Source organism: Heterodontus francisci, chromosome 21 (assembly GCF_036365525.1).
Source record: "Heterodontus francisci isolate sHetFra1 chromosome 21, sHetFra1.hap1, whole genome shotgun sequence".
In the NCBI taxonomy this organism is placed as follows: Eukaryota; Metazoa; Chordata; class Chondrichthyes; order Heterodontiformes; family Heterodontidae; genus Heterodontus; species Heterodontus francisci.
This window is the reverse complement of record NC_090391.1, coordinates 3,735,966-3,754,610: the sequence shown is the minus strand read 5'-3', so window position 1 is coordinate 3,754,610 and position 18,645 is coordinate 3,735,966. Positions and strand designations below refer to the sequence as shown.

General features: G+C 45.4%; 1 protein-coding gene across 1 annotated transcript; it reads left to right on the top strand.

Annotated features, from left to right (window-relative positions):
• The first annotated feature begins 4,522 nt into the window (after positions 1-4,522).
• On the top strand, positions 4,523-12,257 carry LOC137381035 (probable G-protein coupled receptor 139). The gene is made up of 2 exons (XM_068053428.1): positions 4,523-4,611; positions 11,300-12,257. The coding sequence occupies exons 1-2, from the start codon at positions 4,523-4,525 to the stop codon at positions 12,255-12,257; spliced, it is 1,047 nt and encodes a 348-aa protein (XP_067909529.1).
• Positions 12,258-18,645: the final 6,388 nt, after the last annotated feature.

Sequence of the window (18,645 nt, the reverse complement as noted above, 5' to 3'; positions counted from 1 at the left end):
GGTGTGAAAGCGTGGCGTGAGATGCAGGGGTTTCAATTCAAAGAACAAAGAACAAAGAACAAAGATAATTACAGCACAGGAACAGGCCCTTCGGCCCTCCAAGCCTGCGCCGATCCAGATCCTCTCTCGAAACATGTCGCCTATTTTCTAAGGTTCTGTATCTCTTTTCTTCCTGCCCATTCATGTATCTGTCTAGATACATCTTAAAAGACTCCATCGTGCCCGCATCTACCACCTCCGCTGGCAATGCGTTCCAGGTGCCCACCACCCTCTGCGTAAAGAACTTTCCACGCATATCCCCCCTAAACTTTTCCCCTTTCACTTTGAACTCGTGTCCTCTAGTAATTGAAACCCCCACTCTGGGAAAAAGCCTCTTGCTATCCACCCTGTCTATACCTCTCATGATTTTGTACACCTCAATCAGGTCCCCCCTCAACCTCCGTCTTTCTAATGAAAATAATCCTAATCTGCTCAACCTCTCTTCATAGCTAGCGCCCTCCATACCAGGCAACATCCTGGTGAACCTCCTCTGCACCCTCTCCAAAGCATCCACATCCTTTTGATAATGTGGCGACCAGAACTGTACGCAGTATTCCAAATGTGGCCGAACCAAAGTCCTATACAACTGTAACATGACCTGCCAACTCTTGTACTCAATGCCCCGTCCGATGAAGGAAAGCATGCCGTATGCCTTCTTGACCACTCTATTTACCTGCGTTGCCACCTTCAGGGAACAGTGGACCTGAACACCCAAATCTCTCTGGACATCAATTTTCCCCAGGACTTTTCCATTTACTGTATAGTTCACTCTTGAATTGGATCTTCCAAAATGCATCACCTCGCATTTGCCCTGATTGAACTCCATCTGCCATTTCTCTGCCCAACTCTCCAATCTATCTATATTCTGCTGTATTCTCTGACAGTCCCCTTCACTATCTGCTACTCCACCAATCTTAGGGCAAATGGTACCAGTACTGGTGAAAGAGGGAGCTGCTCCACTGGGACGGGCTCCACTGAAACCCAGCTGGGACCAGTGTCCTGGTGAAATGAATAACTAGGACACTGGGTCAAAATCCTGGCACTCCCTCCCTAACAGCACTGTGGGTGTACCAATCCCACATGGACTGCAGCAGTTCAAGAAGGCGGCTCACCACCTTCTTCTCAATGGCAATTAGAGATGGGCAATAAATGCTAGGCCTTGCTAGCGATGCCCATACAACTGCAGAACAAATGATTCAAAAATACAAATCTGCATTCTGCTGTCAAGACAAAACATTGGCAGCAAAAATTAAAAATGAATGATGTGCTCATGGGATTTTCCTGTTCTTAAAACTGGCTCCGTCTACATGGAACACACCTTGCTCAAGTACTTTTGAAGATCTGAACTGCACCTCTGCTGCTACTGTTCGCCACCCTGCGTATGGTTCGGTGCCAATGAGGAAGCTGTTTGACTGCATTGGCATCGAACAGTTCTCAATTAAAGAATTCTGAAATGTTTAATTATTGTTCTTTATTTCGATTGTTGGGGCAGGTGGTGGGGTGGAGGGAGGGGCTGAGGGGGTGTTGTTGGGGGAATTGCATTCGCCGGATCTCCATTCAGGTAGGGGTAGGTGGGGGGGGTTGGTGTAGGGAGCTGAGGTGGGGGTCAATAGTCTTCAACTGGTTCAGCAGGGCCAGAGGGGTCCAGCGGTTGAAATAACTGCTTTCCCAGTCCCTCGGGTAAAGATTCCACTCACGAGATGAACGACCAACCTTTGTAACGATGAGAGTATTCATGGTGTGCAAAGTGGATATATTTTATATTTGTTTATTTATTTTTTATTTAGAGACACAGCACTAAAACAGGCCCTTCGGCCCACTGAGTCTGTGCCGAGCAAGAACCATCCGTTCATACGAATCCTACAGTAATTCCATATTCGCTACCGACACTCGGGGCAATTTACAATGGCCAATTTACCTATCACCTGCAAGTCTTTGGCAGTGGGAGGATACCGGAGCACCCGTCGAAAACCCACGCATTCACAGGGAGAACTTGCAAACACCGCACAGGCAAAATCCAGAATTGAACCCGGGTCTCTGGAGCTGTGAGGCTGTGGTGCTAACCACTGCGCCACTGTGCTGCCCTCAACAATTGGAAGGGGGGCGGGTCGTTGCACTCCAGCTGGCTGTTGAACTGGAGCAGTCTCCACCAATCACGTTTCCATCCCTCAGTTCTTCGCATTCAATCTCTCTCTCCCAATCAGTGATTCGTTTTGTATTGAAGTATGATTTTCTGAACTAACCAAGGATCATTTTGTGATGGTTGCTTACCTTTTGGATTTGTGCATGCATTACCCCATTGTGTTGACTACTTTATCTCAATGCGTTCACATTTAGAGGTTCCTTATCTCATTCCAAGGCAAATCTTCACAGAAGCTGTTTGCACTGTTTGCTCTCACGATCTCGTCCTTGTATTCCAGTAAGCATTTTAAAACTTGGCATAAACTTCCAGAATGTCTCTGCCATGAAATCATCCCTATACGGTGTCCTATTTTCTAAGTTGTCCCACCTCACCATCCAACTAAGAAAGGTTCTAATAAAGCTAAATGTTCGTTTATAATAATGTCAATTGTTAGTTTATAATAACTAGATTTTAACAATGAGTACTCTGTTTAGTAGCTTTTACTAATCTAATAATCTTACACCGATGAGTGACAGAGTGATTTCAGTGCCTGATGGGCTGATACAGGGATAGAGGTCGGAGATGATATGGAGGTGGAAGGAGGTGTCATTTCTGATGGAGACAACATCAGGTCAGAATCTTAGGTCAGATGTGAATAAGGATCATATTTCACACAACATCATATTCAGCCCGATGCAACAGCGAGGAATGGCGATGGAATCAATGACAAGAATGTGGATTTTCTGGTGGAGCCAAATATGGAAGCTTCGCTCTGCCCCATGTTTAATTGGAGGATATTGCAGCTCGCGGGAAACAGACAGTTCGAGTCTGATAACACAGAGACTGTGGAGGATCGAGAGAGCTGATGGAGATCTTTAGCTGGGTGTTGTCAGCTGACATGTGGAAATTAACCCCGTAATTTGTAGGTGATGTCGACAGCAGGCAGTGTGTATGTGAAGAAGAGGAGGGAGCAAGAATAGAAAGTTCAGGGTCTCCAGTGGTAATAGTGCTGGTGTGGGAAGAAAGGCTTTTGCTGGAGATGCTCTGGCAACAATAAGATCAGTAATATTGGAACCAGGTGGGAACAGTCCCACTGAACGATACCAATGTCAGAGGTATGGGAAGATCACAATGGGTTTGCTGCAGGTTTGGAGGAGTGGATGGAGATCAGGGGTGGTGAGGACATGGAAGAATTTAACCCACTGGTGAGAATTATAAATGTAAGTACTTAGAGGTCTGGGAGCCAAACCAGGTCAGTTAGGCTGAAGGTGTTGGTGAGTGTTGGACATGGAAGCAGGGATAGTGAGGGAAGGTGGAATTTGGGTGTCTTGTCAGCAGTGAACTGGAGGAAAGGAGTCAGGATTTGTCACATTTGCAATTTTACATGAGCCATTAAGCATTGCAGAATATACAGGTAAATATCTGCAGTGAAATAGCAGAGAGAAGATTTTCTTTTATTCTTTCATGTGATGTGAGCTCCGCTTGCAAGGTCAGCATGTGTTACCCTTGACAGCCTGCTGTGCCGTTTCAGAGGGCAGTTAAGAGTCAGCCACATCGCTCTGTGTCTGTAGCCGCATGTACTTCAGACCAGGGAAGGACTTGGTGAACCAAGTGGGTTTTTACAACAATGTTTCATGGCACCATTGCAGAGACCAGCGTTCAGTTGCAGAACTTTGTTAATTAACTGAATTTAAATTCAGCAGCTGCCATGGTGGGATTTGAACCCCAGTCACCAGGCCATTGTGTTGGGCCTCTGGATTACTAGTCCAGTGATATTATCAATATGCGACTGCCTCCCCAATGAACGTGGACAGTGTCTGTCACGTAATATCACCCACATTAGTTTTTAGGCTCTAACGCCGGACATCGCCCAGAATCATGGCCTCAAAGTTTACATTTTAACGGGACAAATACAGGAACAGAGTGAAACGGGATTGCTTTTGTCCCTGGATTCAGTGTCCACTGCAGACACATCAGTTACATTTACAATAGAAACGCCAAGAGTGAACAAGATCAATACAATAATATAGAACATGTAAACGACGCCACTCAGAATTGTATCAACCCGTCCAGTATGAGGACAGATTTCAGCTTTATTCCCGAGAGTGGTCTTACTAAGGAAATGTCATTGACATTGAAATGATTGTGTTTCATCCACCACATTATTTACATCAGAGTCAAAGCTGCTGATGTAATGTGTTTGTTCAGGTGAGTGTAACTAATAGCAATGATCAGGGGTATAACTGTGTCAGTGGAGAATTAGTCCCTGTATAAATCAGGACCCATTTGGAATGAATCAGGTCAGAGTGCCTGCTGGAGCTCTGGGTTCCAAGCTAACAGAAGTCTCTGCTTCTTGAAGAAATGGGATATCCAGTAATGGTTCAGATAGAACGCATTTATTATCCTAAACTTGCAGCAATCGGAGTTCCTGGTAAGCCAGTATCTCAGCTGTTAATGGTGTAAATCGATGTTAACTGTGCTGCTGTACTTGGTATTTTTTCTCACTGTGATTTGCACAGCCACCTGTTGCTTTCCAGCAATTTACTGATGGATTCTCCTCATTGTCTACCCTTTCAGTCTTGCAGGAGTTGTTTGATGTCTTTAATGGTATTGGTTTCAGTAACATCAGAACATTACAGCACAGTACATGCCCTTCGGCCCTCGATGTTGCGCCGACCTGTGAAACCACCTGACCTACACTATTCCATTTTCATCCATATGTCTATCCAATGACCACTTAAATGCCCTTAAAGTTAACCTTGTAATTGTTATTGGAGTGTTTTATGTATTGACTGCATTCAAATCAAGCGGCTTGGTTAGGATCAAGAATCACATCATCAATTGCTTTTAACGGTTTCACGATGTGAACATCACTGGTCCTGGAATATTTTTCTTATCTTTTTTCCGTTGATTGATCATGAGACATCTCACAGTCTCAGTGTTCCAGGGGACAACACAAAGTCCTCCCTCTCCAACAGCATGGCTCAGTTTATCTGGGATGACAATCTATTTATTGGTTATCACTGTTATCAAATATTATTTCATTCTGTGTGTATCTGATGCTGCTTCAGAGGTCTGGCTACTGAACTGAGATTGCGACTGACACTTTCACATCCCCTTCTCTGCTTCACTGTGGAACGTTCACCGTACTGGATTACATTGTAAAATAGAAAGTATTGATGTGATGTTTTATTGGTTTACTCGATATCATTTGGGATCAGGAGTTTCCCACGTATCTGTACATTATCAGCTGCAGCGCTGATGTTGGTGGTTTATTAATTAACAATCCCACATTCAAACAGATTACTTTATAATTCCAGGAGAAGGAATTTCAATGATGGTGAGATTTGTCTGTAAGAAGCTTTCGATCCTGTTTATTCCATGCATTGTGGATGAAGTGAAGAGTGTAGGTGAATAGGTGGAGTCTTGGGTGTCCTGTAGATACATTAAATTGATCACTGAGGTTTCACCATTGAACAAACTGACTCTGAAAATAGCATCATTGAACATGGGGCAGGTGAAAAGAACACAGGCACAGAATGTTAGGAATAAATCTTGAGTGAAAAGTAGCATTAGGTAACAGTTTGCTGGGTGTCAGTACTCCAGAGTGATGGGGAGGAGGGAAGGAACAGGTAGAAAGAAACCGAGGGCAGAAGATAAGCAGAAGTAAAGAGAAAGCAGCAGCCGTGTAAATAATTCACTATCATAAAGTGCTGGAATGTCCTGAACAATTAGTGAGAGAAACTGTGAGTTGAAGTTGTGTGCTGTCAGATTGTGTTCATTTTCCTGTTGGACTTGATCCTCTGTGTTGATTTCTGTCAGGTCCTCGTTTTGTTTTGCAGAACATTCCTATTCCTTACATAGTGACTGAATAAACAGGAGGACCAGGGGATTGCTGGGTAAGGGAAAACCATTTATTTGGGCAGTTTTAAAATCATTTTCTTTTTGCGAGGAGCAGCTTTGACAGAAGGAGGTGCGGAGCGAACTTACAGCTGAGCAGTCAATTTCAGTGTAAGTTACAAGTTAATCCCCTTTTGTTTCGGAGGACCAGGGGACTGCTGGGTAAGGGAAAACTATTTATTTGGACAGTGGCAGTACCCGAGACACTACACGTGTACTGTCTCCCACCCACCCTCCTCCTCTAACCAAAAAAAAGGACTCTGGTGTGTTGATAAGGTAAGATTTTTATTTAAAAAGATTCAGTCCGTCGGATTGCTAAGCGAACACGTTTTGACTTTTATTTGTTTGGTTTTTCAGTAGACTTGTTGGGAATCTAGAATAGTGGGAATGGAGGTTAAGGCAGTTGTATGTTCCTCCTGCAGAATGTGGGAGGTAAGGGTCACCAAGAGTGTCCCTGCTGACTGCATCTGCGGGAAGTGCACCCAACTCCAGCTCCTCGCAGACCGCGTTTGGGAACTGGAGCTGGAGCTGGATGAACTTCGGATCATTCAGGAGGCGGAGGGGATTATTGACAGGAGTTATAGGGAGGCAGTCACACCTCAGGTAAAAGAAGTAGGTAGATGGGTTACCGTCAGGGGAAGGAGAGGGAACCAGCAGCCAGTGCAGGGATCCCCTGTGGCCGTTTCCCTCAACAACAGGTATACCGTTTTGGATACTGTTGCGGGGGGCGACTTACCAGGGGTAAGCAATGGGGTGCAGGTCTCTGGCACAGAGTCTGTCCCTGTTGCTCAGAAGGGAAAGGGGAAGAGGAGCAGAGCATTAGTCATTGGGGACCCAATAGTTAGGGGAACAGATCGGAGGTTCTGTGGGAACGAGGGAGACTCACGGTTGGTGTGTTGCCTCCCAGGTGCCAGGGTACATGATGTCTCGGATCGTGTTTTTGGGATCCTTAAGGGGGAGGGGGAGCAGCCCCAAGTCGTGGTCCACATAGGCACCAACGACATAGGTAAGAAGAGAGATGGGGATTTAAGGCAGAAATTCAGGGAGCTAGGGTGGAAGCTTAGAGCGAGAACAAACAGAGTTGTTATCTTTGGGTTGTTGCCCGTGCCACGTGTTAGCGAAGAGAGGAATAGGGAGAGAGAGGAGTTGAACACGTGGCTGCAGGGATGGTGTAGGAGGGAGGGTTTTTGTTTCCTGGATAATTGGGGCTCTTTCTGGGGAAGGTGGGACCTCTACAAACAGGATGGTCTTCACCTGAACCAGAGGGGTACCAATATCCTGGGGGGGAGATTTGTTAGTGCTCTTCGGGGGGGTTTAAACTAATTCAGCAGGGGAATGGGAACCTAAATTGTAGTTCCAGTGTACAGGCTGTTGAGAGTAGTGAGGTAGGGGATAAGGTTACAGGGACGAAAGAGGGCACTGGCAAGCAAGAACTTGGTTTAAAGTGTGTCTACTTCAACGCCAGGAGCATCCGGAATAAGGTGGGTGAGCTTGCAGCATGGGATGGTACCTGGGATCCTGATGTTGTGGCCATTTCGGAGACATGGGTAGAGCAGGGGCAGGAATGGATGTTGCAGGTTCCGGGATTTAGATGTTTCAGTAAGAACAGAGAAGAGGGTAAAAGAGAGGGGGGTGTGGCATTGTTAATCAAGGAAAGTATTACAGTGGCAGAAAGGACGTTTGAGGACTCGTCTACTGAGGTAGTATGGGCCGAGGTTAGAAACAGGAGAGGAGATGTCACCCTGTTGGGAGTCTTTTATAGACCTCCGAATAGTTCCAGAGATGTAGAGGAAAGGATAGCGAAGATGATTCTCGACAGGTGCGAGAGTAACAGGGTAGTGGTTATGGGGGACTTTAACTTTCCAAATATTGACTGGAAATACTATAGTTCGAGTACTTTAGATGGGTCTGTTTTTGTCCAGTGTGTGCAGGAGGGTTTTCTGACACAATATGTTGACAGGCCAACCAGGGGCGATGCCACATTGGTTTTGGTACTCGGTAATGAACCCGGCCAGGTGTTCGATTTAGATGTAGGTGAGCACTTTGGCGATAGTGATCACAATTCGGTTAGGTTTACCTTAGCGATGGGCAGGGACAGGTATATCCCGCAGGGCAAGAATTATAGCTGGGGGAAAGGAAATTATGACGCGATTAGGCAAGATTTAGGATGTGTAGGATGGGGAAGGAAACTGCAGGGGATGGGCACAAATGAAATGTGGAGCTTATTCAAGGAGCAGCTAATGCGTATCCTTGATAAGTATGTACCTGTCAGGCAGGGAGGAAGTTGTCGAGCGAGGGAGCCGTGGTTTACTAAAGAGGTTGAAGCGCTTGTCAAGAGGAAGAAGGCGGCTTATGTTAGGATGAGACGTGAAGGCTCAGTTAGGGCGCTTGAGAGCTACAAGCTATCCAGGAAGGATCTAAAGGGAGGGCTAAGAAGAGCAAGGAGAGGACACGAGAAGTCATTGGCGGATAGGATCAAAGAAAACCCTAAGGCTTTCTGTAGGTATATCAGGAATAAAAGAATGACTAGAGTTAGAATAGGGCCAATCAAGGATAGTAGTGGGAAGTTGTGTGTGGAATCGGAGGAGATAGGGGAAACGTTAAATGAATATTTTTCGTCAGTATTTACAGTAGAGAAAGAAAATGTTGTCGAAGAGATTACTGAGATACAGCCTACTAGGCTAGATGGGATTGAGATTCACAAGGAGGAGGTGTTAGCAATTTTGGAAAGTGTGAAAATAGATAAGGCCCCTGGGCCAGATGGGATTTATCCTAGGATTCTCTGGGAAGCCAGGGAGGAGATTGCAGAGCCGTTGTTGTTGATCTTTATGTCGTCATTGTCGACAGGAGTAGTGCCGGAAGACTGGAGGATAGCAAATGTTGTCCCCTTGTTCAAGAAGGGGAGTAGAGACAGCCCTGGTAATTATAGATCTGTGAGCCTTACCTCGGTTGTGGGTAAAATGTTGGAAAAGGTTATAAGAGATAGGATTTATAATCATCTTGAAAAGAATAGGTTCATTTGCGATAGTCAGCACGGTTTTGTGAAAGGTAGGTCGTGCCTCACAAACCTTATTGAGTTTTTCGAGAATTTGACCAAACAGGTGGATGAGGGTAAAGCCGTGGATGCGGTGCATATGGATTTCAGTAAGGCGTTTGATAAGGTTCCCCACGGGAGGCTATTGCAGAAAATACGGAAGTATGGGGTTGAAGGTGATTTAGAGCTTTGGATCAGAAATTGGCTAGCTGAAAGAAGACAGAGGGTGGTGGTTGATGGCAAATGTTCATCCTGGAGTTTAGTTACTAGTGGTGCACCGCAAGGTTCTGTTTTGGGGCCACTGCTGTTTGTCATGTTTATAAATGACCTGGAAGAGGGTGTAGAAGGGTGGGTTAGTAAATTTGCGGATGACACGAAGGTCGATGGAGTTGTGGATAGTGTCGAAGTGTGTTGTAGGGTACAGAGGGACATAGATAGGCTGCAGAGCTGGGCTGAGAAATGACAAATGGAGTTTAATGCGGAGAAGTGTGAGGTGATTCACTTTGGAAGGAGTAACAGCAATGCAGAGTACTGGGCTAATGGGAAGATTCTTGGTAGTGTAGATGAGCAGAGAGATCTTGGTGTCCAGGTACATAACTCCCTGAAAGTTGCTACCCTGGTTAAAAGGGCTGTTAAGAAGGTATATGGTGTGTTAGCTTTTATTAGTAGGGGGATCGAGTTTCGGCGCCACGAGGTCATGATGCAGCTGTACAAAACTCTGGTGAGGCCGCACCTGGAGTATTGCGTGCAGTTCTGGTCACCGCATTAGAGGAAGCATGTGGAAGCTTTGGAAAGGGTGCAGAGGAGATTTACTAGGATGTTGCCTGGTATGGAGGGAAGGTCTTCCGAGGAAAGGCTGAGGGACTTGGGGTTGTTTTCGTTAGAGAGAAGGAGGAGGAGAGGTGACTTAATAGAGACATACAAGATAATCAGAGGGTTAGATAGGGTGGATAGTGAGAGTCTTTTTCCTCGGATGATGATGGCAAACACGAGGGGACATAGCTTTAAGTTGAGTGGTGAAAGATATAGGACAGATGTCAGAGGTAGTTTCTTTATGCAGAGAGTATTAGGGGCGTGGAACGCCCTGCCTGCAACAGTAGTAGACTCGCCAACTTTAAGGGCATTTAAGTCGTCATTGGATAGACATTTGGATGAAAATGGAATAGTGTAAGTCAGATGGTTTCACAGGTCGGCGCAACATCGAGGGCCGAAGGGCCTGTACTGCGCTGTAATGTTCTAATTCTAAAAATAGAATCAGTTCTTAACTGATGGTAATTCATTATTTAAATACCATATTTTAAAATCTTTGTTTCTGCAGGATTCAAGAAAGAGCAAGGCTGATATCAGAAATGTATTTAAATTTATTTTTAATTGCCTGTACAAATTCAATATATTGACTGTATTGAATAAACAATGAACAGTTCTCCAACAGCAATAACCATAGGGATTATTGTTTGACTCTATTAATTGAGTTGTACTACTGGGATCTATAGATTAGATTTTCTCAAACACTCTGCTGCGGTCTCGCCCTGTGAATATCAGACTCTCCTCTCACTGTGATGAATCCTTTGTCTCCTCATCCATTGCTTCAGTTTATCCACTTTCCCAAACCATCTGCTCCTGCCTTCTCTCCAGCTCCAACATGACCTTTTCCTTCTCTCCCTCCAAATCTCACTCACTGGCTGCACCTCCATCTGCCTCGTCAAAGCTGAGAGGAATACAAGGACCTAGGACCAGGAGGAGGCAATTCAGCCCTTCATGTCTGCTCTGCAATTCTAAAACATGGCTTGCACGAGCACTCAAGCTCAGCATTGCAGTTTGCAGCCTTTTCCCAATTGATAACAGTCCGTGTCGGTTCTCTAAACCCTGAGCAACAAACCAGCTACATATCTCACCCCAAACCTTCCCAACCAGAAGTCTGGAGACAAATTCCCAATTAACCCATTGGATTCCATCTCCGTGAAACCCCTTCTCATTTTTCTACTGGCACTGCATCTTCACTCAGTCCATCCCGTAGATCCGTTGCTGACTTTGTTCATTTTCTGGATCAATTTCCCAATTCATTATTAATAATTGTTTTCAAACATTTCACTGTGACAAAGCCCTGTCCAGGTCATTGAATCAGTTTTCACTGCTCGATGCTGCAACAAAGCTGGAAATTTCAGCCCAGATCCTGTTAAACTGCTGCTTTGTCGCCAGGTCAGATCAGTAATTTCTCTGCTTCCTTTTCTCTCTCTTTCAGTTAACTTGGTGGCGATTATGATCCTCTCCCGAGGAATGTGCGGTCTCTCCAAATGTATCACTATCTACCTGTTGGGAATGGCAGTGGGTGATCTCCTGGTCGTTATTACTGATCCTATGTTGAGTTGGATTGTTTTGATGTATTTTCCAGATTCATTCCTAAACATTACCCCCGTGTGTTCTCTCATTATCTTTCTGCGGTCTGCAGCCACATGTGTTTCTGTCTGGCTCACAGTCACTTTCACCTTTGATCGATATATGGCCATTTGTTGTGAGAAGCTGCAAATAAAATATTGCAGCGAGAAAACAGCTGCTGTGGTTGTAGGAACAGTGAGGGTGCTGGGTTGTTTAGAGTCTCTGCCCTGGTACTTTACACGGGAACAACGTTACATTTTTGATAATGTCCCCATGGGTTGTGTTACTAAACTGAGCTTCTTTACTTCCCCCATATGGTGGGCATTTGAATTGTTTAACTACATTTTAACCCCTTGTAGCCCTGTCTTTCTAATTTTGCTGTTCAATGTTCTGACTGTTAGACGGATTTTATTCTCCAATAAAGTCCGCAGTGGATTCCGAGGTCACAGCAATGGGGAGAATCACAAGGACCCAGAGATGGAGAATCGCAGAAAATCAATTATTTTACTCTTCAGTATATCCGGCTGTTTTATACTGTTATGGGTGACCAGGGTTGTGTATAACATTTATAGGCGAATTGCAGATATTCAGTATTATTCTTCCTACACTGACCCTCGCTACATCACAGATCACACATCAGCAATGCTGCAGCTTCTCAGTTCCTGCACCAACACGTGTATTTACGCTGTGACCCAGACAAAATTCAGACAGGAGCTGAAGAACGCGGTGAAACACCCTTTCAATCTCATTGTCAAATTATTAAAATCATCGAAAGAGCTGAATTGATTCAAATACTGGATCTAAATCCCATTTCACATTCCATTTACTACACTCCCCACAGGACGGAAAGTACATTTTATAACCAGAGCACTGAGCACTGAAATGAGTTTAAATTTGATTCTGAGATTATATGTTATTGATATTCTGACCGATTAAAGCGGGACTTCCTCTGTAAAAGGTTTGTTTTTATTTATTTTATTGAGAGATACAGCACTGAAACATGCCCTTCGGCCCACCGAGTCTGTGCCGACCATCAAACAACCATTCATACTAATCTTACATTAATCCCATAGTCCTACCCCATCCCCACCTTCCCTCAATTCCCCGAACACCTGCCTGCTCTAGGACCAATTTATAAAGGCCAATTTACCAATCAACCTGCAAGTCTTTGGCTGTGGGAGAAAACCAAAGCACCCGGCGAAAACCCACGCGGTCACATGGAGAAATTGCAAACTGTGCACTGTCGAACCTGGGTCACTGGAGCTGTGAGGCTTCTGTGATAACCACTGCTCCACTGTGCTGCCCTAAGTGGTCCTGAATTAATTCTCAAAGGGGCGTCATTGCAAATCTCAGCTGGATTCAACTAAATCCACCCGAGACCCACAGCAAAATGGACAAAGTTGCAAATCAAAGTGGTTGTGAGATGGTGATAGGGGCAGAAATTGCAGCGAGGCAGGGACACCAACAGATCGAGATTGTGAGAGGAGGACAGTAACTGCAACGAGGCAGGGACACCAACAGATGGAGATGCTGAGCCATTGCTGATGGGAGATAGTATGTTCCTGAGAGTTTGAAAGTTTCTGCAATTTTGAGGAATTTACTTTATGTAAACTTGAGATGCTTCATAAAATAATTTCAATACAACCTGTGTTAAATGTCTATTTTTCTACTATGTGAACACTTAGAACATAGAACATAGAACATTACAGTGTAGTACAGGCCCTTCGGCCCTCGATTTGCGCCGACCTGTGAAACCATCTGACCTAAACTATTCAATTTTCATCCATACGTCTATCCAATGACCACTTAAATGCCCTGAAAGCTGGCGAGTCTACTACTGTTGCAGGCAGGACGTTCCACGCCCCTACTACTCTCTGAGTAAAGAAACTATCTCTGACATCTGTCCTATATCCATCACCCCTCAACTTAAAGCTATGTCCCCTCGTGTTTTCCATCACCATCCGAGGAAAAAGACTCTCACTTTCCACCCTATCTAACCCTCTGATTATCTTATATGTCTCTATTAAGTCACCTCTCCTCCTCCTTCTCTCTAACGAAAACAATCTCAAGTCCCTCAGCCTTTCCTCGGAAGACCTTACCTCCATACCAGGCAACATCCTAGTAAATCTCCTCTGCACTAAACTTGTTCCTGTTTGGAAAACTATTTTGAGTGATTAAAGGTAGTGCCTGTATAAAACAACAGCATCAAGTAAAACTCAAACAATCAGTTGCAACTACAAACTCTCTCAATAAGTTGTGTTGAGTTTTGGATCACTGATGTTATGATATGTTTCTTTGTCACTACTCTTTCTATGCTGGCATCTTCTCTACTATAACTAAGAGTAATTGATCCAATTGTCTTTTGAAAGTTAATATTGAATCTGCTTTCAGAAACCTGTCAGACAGAGAATTCCAGACCATAACAACACCCCGCCTATTTGTTTCTCCCCGCTGCTAGTGTAAGCAGTCTCTCTGCATGTCTCCAAACTGAGGGAAATATTTCGAATTCAAATTATTTCTCCAGGCAGCAGCTGTAGAGGAGCTAGAACCTCCTGAATTTAGACAAGTGATGAACAAAAATCCCTCTGTATGTCCCAGGAGAGCAGAAGAAAGAAATAGTCAGGAATCAAAGGGAAAGAAGTGACACTTTATTGCAGATTCAAAGTCTCTTTATTAGAATGTGGAGGTCGTTATCGTTGAACTTTATATAAACTGGAGGTGAAAAGTGGAAGACCTTTGAGACAATTTGTGTTAGATGGACATTTTCCAGCTTTGTAAACCCTCATAACATTAAACTGGTAAAGGTTAAGAAAATTATTTTTTTTTGTTTCGAATGATTTCAGATGACTGCATAAATGCAGCAGAATGAAATAAATTACAAACAATCATTGACAAAAAGTACTGTAAATCTCTTCCCTCGCTTCCCGAAAAATCCTGGGGTATATTCCGTCTGGCCCCGGGGACGTATCTGTCCTCATATCATTCAAAATTTCCATCACATCCTCCCTCTTAACCTCAACCTGTTCGAGCATATCAGCCTGTTCCACGCTGTCCTCACAAACGACCCTCTCACTAGTGAATACTGAAGCAAAGTATTCATTTAGGACCTACCCTACCTCCTCCGACTCCAGACACAAGTTCCCTCCACTATCCCTGATCGGCCTTACCCTCACCCTGGCCATCCTCTTGTTCCTCACATAATTGTAGAACGCCTTAGGATTTTCCTTAATACTACCCGCCAAGGCTTTTTCATGTCCCCTTCTAGCTCTCCTAAGTCCTTTCATCAGTTCCTTCCTGGCTACCTTGTAACCCTCCAGAGCCCTGTCTGATCCTTGCTTCCTTAACTTTAAGTAAGCTTCCTTCTTCCTCTTGACCAGCTGTTCCACATCTCTTGCCATCCAAGGTTCCTTCACCCTACCATCCCTTCCCTGCCTCATCGGGACAAACCTATCCAGCAGTCGCAGCAAGTGCTGCCGAAACAACCTCTACATTCCTGTCGTGCATTTCCCTGAGAACATCTGTTCCCAATTTATGCTCCCCAGTTCCTACCAAAAAGCATTGTAATTCCCCCTCCCCCAATTAAATATTTTCCCATCCCGTCTGCTCCTGTCGCTCTCCATGACTATAGTAAAAGTCAGGGAGTTGTGATCACTATCACCAAAATGCTCTCCCACCGAGAGATCTGCCACCTGGCCTGGTTCGTTGCCAAGCACCAAGTCCAACATAGTCTCTCCTCTAGTCGGCCTATCTACATATTGAGTCAGGGAACCTTCCTGGACACACCTGACAAAAACTGCTCCATCCAAACTATTTGCACTAAGGAGGTTCCAATCAATATTAGGGAAGTTGAAGTCACCCATGACAACAACTCTGATACTTCTGCACCTTTCCAAAATCTGCCTCCCAATCTGTTCCTCCATGTCTCTGTTTGCTATTGGGGAGTCTATAGAAAACTCCCAACAAAGTGACTGCCCCTTTTCTGTTTCTGACTTCCACCCATAATGACTCAGTAGATAAACCCTCCTCGAAGACCTCCCTTTCTGCAGCTGTGGTACTATCCCTGATTAACAGTGCCACTCCCCCACCTCTTTTACCTCCCTCCCTATTCCTTTTGAAACATCTAAACCCCGGAACATCCAACATCCATTCCTGCCCCTGAGATATCCACGGCTCCGTAAAGGCCACAACATCGTAGCTCCAAATACTGATCCATGCTGTAAGTTCATCACCCTTATTCCTGACACTTCTTGCGTTAAAGTAGACACACTTCAACCCATCATACTGGCTGCAACCTTGCCCTGTCAACTGTCTAACCTTCCTCATAGACTCTGTGCACTCTGTATCTGCCTGTTCAACAGCTACCCCATCCACTGATGCGTGGCTCCGCTTCCCATCCCCCTGCCAAACTAGTTTAAACCCTCCTGAGAGCTCTAGCAAACCTCCCGCCCAGGATATTGGTGCCCCTCCAGTTCAGATGCAACCCGTCCTTCTCGTACAGGTCCCACCTTCCCCAGAAGGTATCCCAATGATCCACATATCTGAATCCCTCCCTCCGACACCAGTTCTGCAGCCACGTGTTCAGCCGCACTCGCTCTCTGTTTCTAGCCTCACTAGCATTATGGCGGCTCAGTGGCGCAGTGGTTAGCACTGCAGCCTCACAGCTCCAGGGGCCCGGGTTCGATTCTAGGTACTGCCTGTGTGGAGCTTGCAAGTTCTCCCTGTGTCTGCGTGGGTTTTCTCCGGGTGCTCCGGTTTCCTCCCACAAGCCAAAAGACTTGCAGGTTGATGGGTAAATTGGCCATTATAAAAATTGTCACTAGTATAGGTAGGTGGTAGGGAAAGATAGGGACAGGTGGGGATGTTTGGTATGAATATGGGATTAGTGTAGGATTAGTATAAATGGGTGGCTGATGTTCGGCACAGACTCGGTGGGCCGAAGGGCCTGTTTCAGTGCTGTATCTCTAATCTAATCTAAAAGCACGTGGCACCGGTAACAATCCTGAGATTACTACTCTGCTCGTCCTGCCTTTCAGCTTCCAACCTATCTCCCTGCTTTCGCTTTTCAGGTCCTCATCCATTATCCTAGGTATGTCATTGGTACCGATATGTACCACGACCTCTGCTTTCTCCCCCTCCCCCTTAAGAATCCTATCGACTCGATCCGCGACATCCCTGACCCTGGCATCCGGGAGGCAACATACCATCCGGGAGTCTCGTTCGCGACCACAGAATCTCCTGTCTGTTCCTCTAACCATTGAATCTCCTATTACTATCACTTTCCTATTCTCCCCCCTTCCCTTCTGAGCCACTGTGCCAGGCTCAGTGGCAGAGACCTGGCCACTGTGGCTTTGCTCTGGTAGGTCGTCCTCCCCAACCGTATCCAAAACGGTATACGTATTATTGAGTGGAACGGCCAAAGGGTTTCCCTGCACTTTGTGCATATTCCCTTTCCCTCCCCTGATGGTAACCCAGCTACCTTTATCCTGTAGCTTAGGTGTCACTACTTCCCTATAACTACTCGCTATCAACCCCTCTGCATCCTGAATGAGCCGAAGTTCATCGTGCTCCAGTTCCCTAAAGCGGTCTGCGGGGAGCTGGAGTTGGGTGCACTTCTCACAGGTGAAGTCAGCAGGGACACAAGTGGTGACCCTTACCTCCCACATCCTGCAAGAGGAGCATGCAACTGCCAGAGCTTCCATCCCCTCCGCACTAAATTGACAATAGAGATTTAAAAAAAAGGAAAACCTTACCTTACCAAACCTTCCACTCAAGAGTCCTTTTTTTTTAGGTTAGAGAAGGAGGATGGGTGGGAGACACTTCACTTGTAGTGTTTCGGGTTTAGCCACTGCCAAAATATATAGGATTTACTTACCCAGCAGTCCCCTGGTATGCGGAAACAAAAGGTAATTTACTTTAAGCTGAAACTCACCTTCCCAGCTGATAACTCCTTTGTGATCTCTGTGTTTGTCCCACAGATTCTTGTTAATGTGATCTTCCTGTGTCTCCTTAATAATGTCCGGTCAATTCATTACTGACCCTTTGTGAGCTTTGTTCATATACGGCCCCTTTGCTGTGCTTCGATAATAAAAGTGGATTTAACGCAAATATATCTGTTCTCAGTCATTTGTTCAAGTTTGAACTCAGAAATAATAATTACATTATCCAGAAACCCCGGTGGTGCAGGAACCCTCATTCTCACTCACACCTAACACGAAAAATCTACTCTCCAAGGTCATCTCTCACGAATAGGGATAAATCGAGAACCAATGATACTGTATCATTATGAAGATTAACCTGACATGTTGCCCGGTTGCAGAATGCTGAGAGTGAAGCTTTCTACCCGTGTCTAAAAGGACACAGTAAACACGAATAAATGCCGCATTCTAAAAGCAAATCTGGAACTTGTGACAAAATGTGGGATAATACAATGAAAAATACAGTAAAATATTAGCCATAAAACAAAATTGCTTAGAAATGCAATCTTCTGTACGGAAGCCGTTTTGTATTTTACAAATATATTGGCGGGCATTTCAAACATGGCCTCGGGAGCCAAAGCTAACCAAGGCAAGAGCGAGGCCATGTTCTTTGGGAACTGGACTAACCGATCCTTTGTCCCATTCACCATCAGGTCAGATTACCTGATGATGCTGGGGATATGATTCGGAAGGACAGGGGCTTGCACCAAAACCTGGGAGGAGCGAGTAGCCAGGGTACTACAGAAGCTGAGCATGTGGGAGCGGCAACCTCTCTCCATTGTAGGTAAGAACCTGGTCATCAGGTGCGAGGCGCTCACGTTGTTGCTGTATGTTGCGCATCTGGCCGATACACCACTCCTGTGCTGTGGCGGTCACCTGAGCCATTTTCCGCTTCAACTTGGGATCCAAAATGGACCGGGTCCGGTGGAACATGATGTTCAAATCTCTGGACAAGGGCAGGAAAAACGTACCCAACATCGCCCTCATCCTGATGACTACCTTCGTGTGCGGCTGCATCAAGCTGTGTGTAGACCTCCAGTACGCAAACTTCAAGTGTCACTACGTGCTGAGGTTCTCTCTGTCCTTGGTTTTGCGAAGGAATTGCCTGGTCACATTGCCGCAGAACGCTCCATCCAGTTGGACTGTGCCGTACCATCTATCCTTCGTGGAATATTTTCTGGGGAAAAACACCTTTGACC

What these genes read in the sequence shown, in the direction of transcription:
- LOC137381035 (XM_068053428.1), top strand. Translation starts at nt 4,523, where the DNA reads ATGGGATATCCAGTAATGGTTCAGATAGAACGCATTTATTATCCTAAA. An exon ending in GGTAAGCCAGTATCTCAGCT is followed by an intron (nt 4,612 to 11,299) that starts GTTAATGGTGTA and finishes TCGCCAGGTCAG; the next exon opens with ATCAGTAATTTCTCTGCTTC.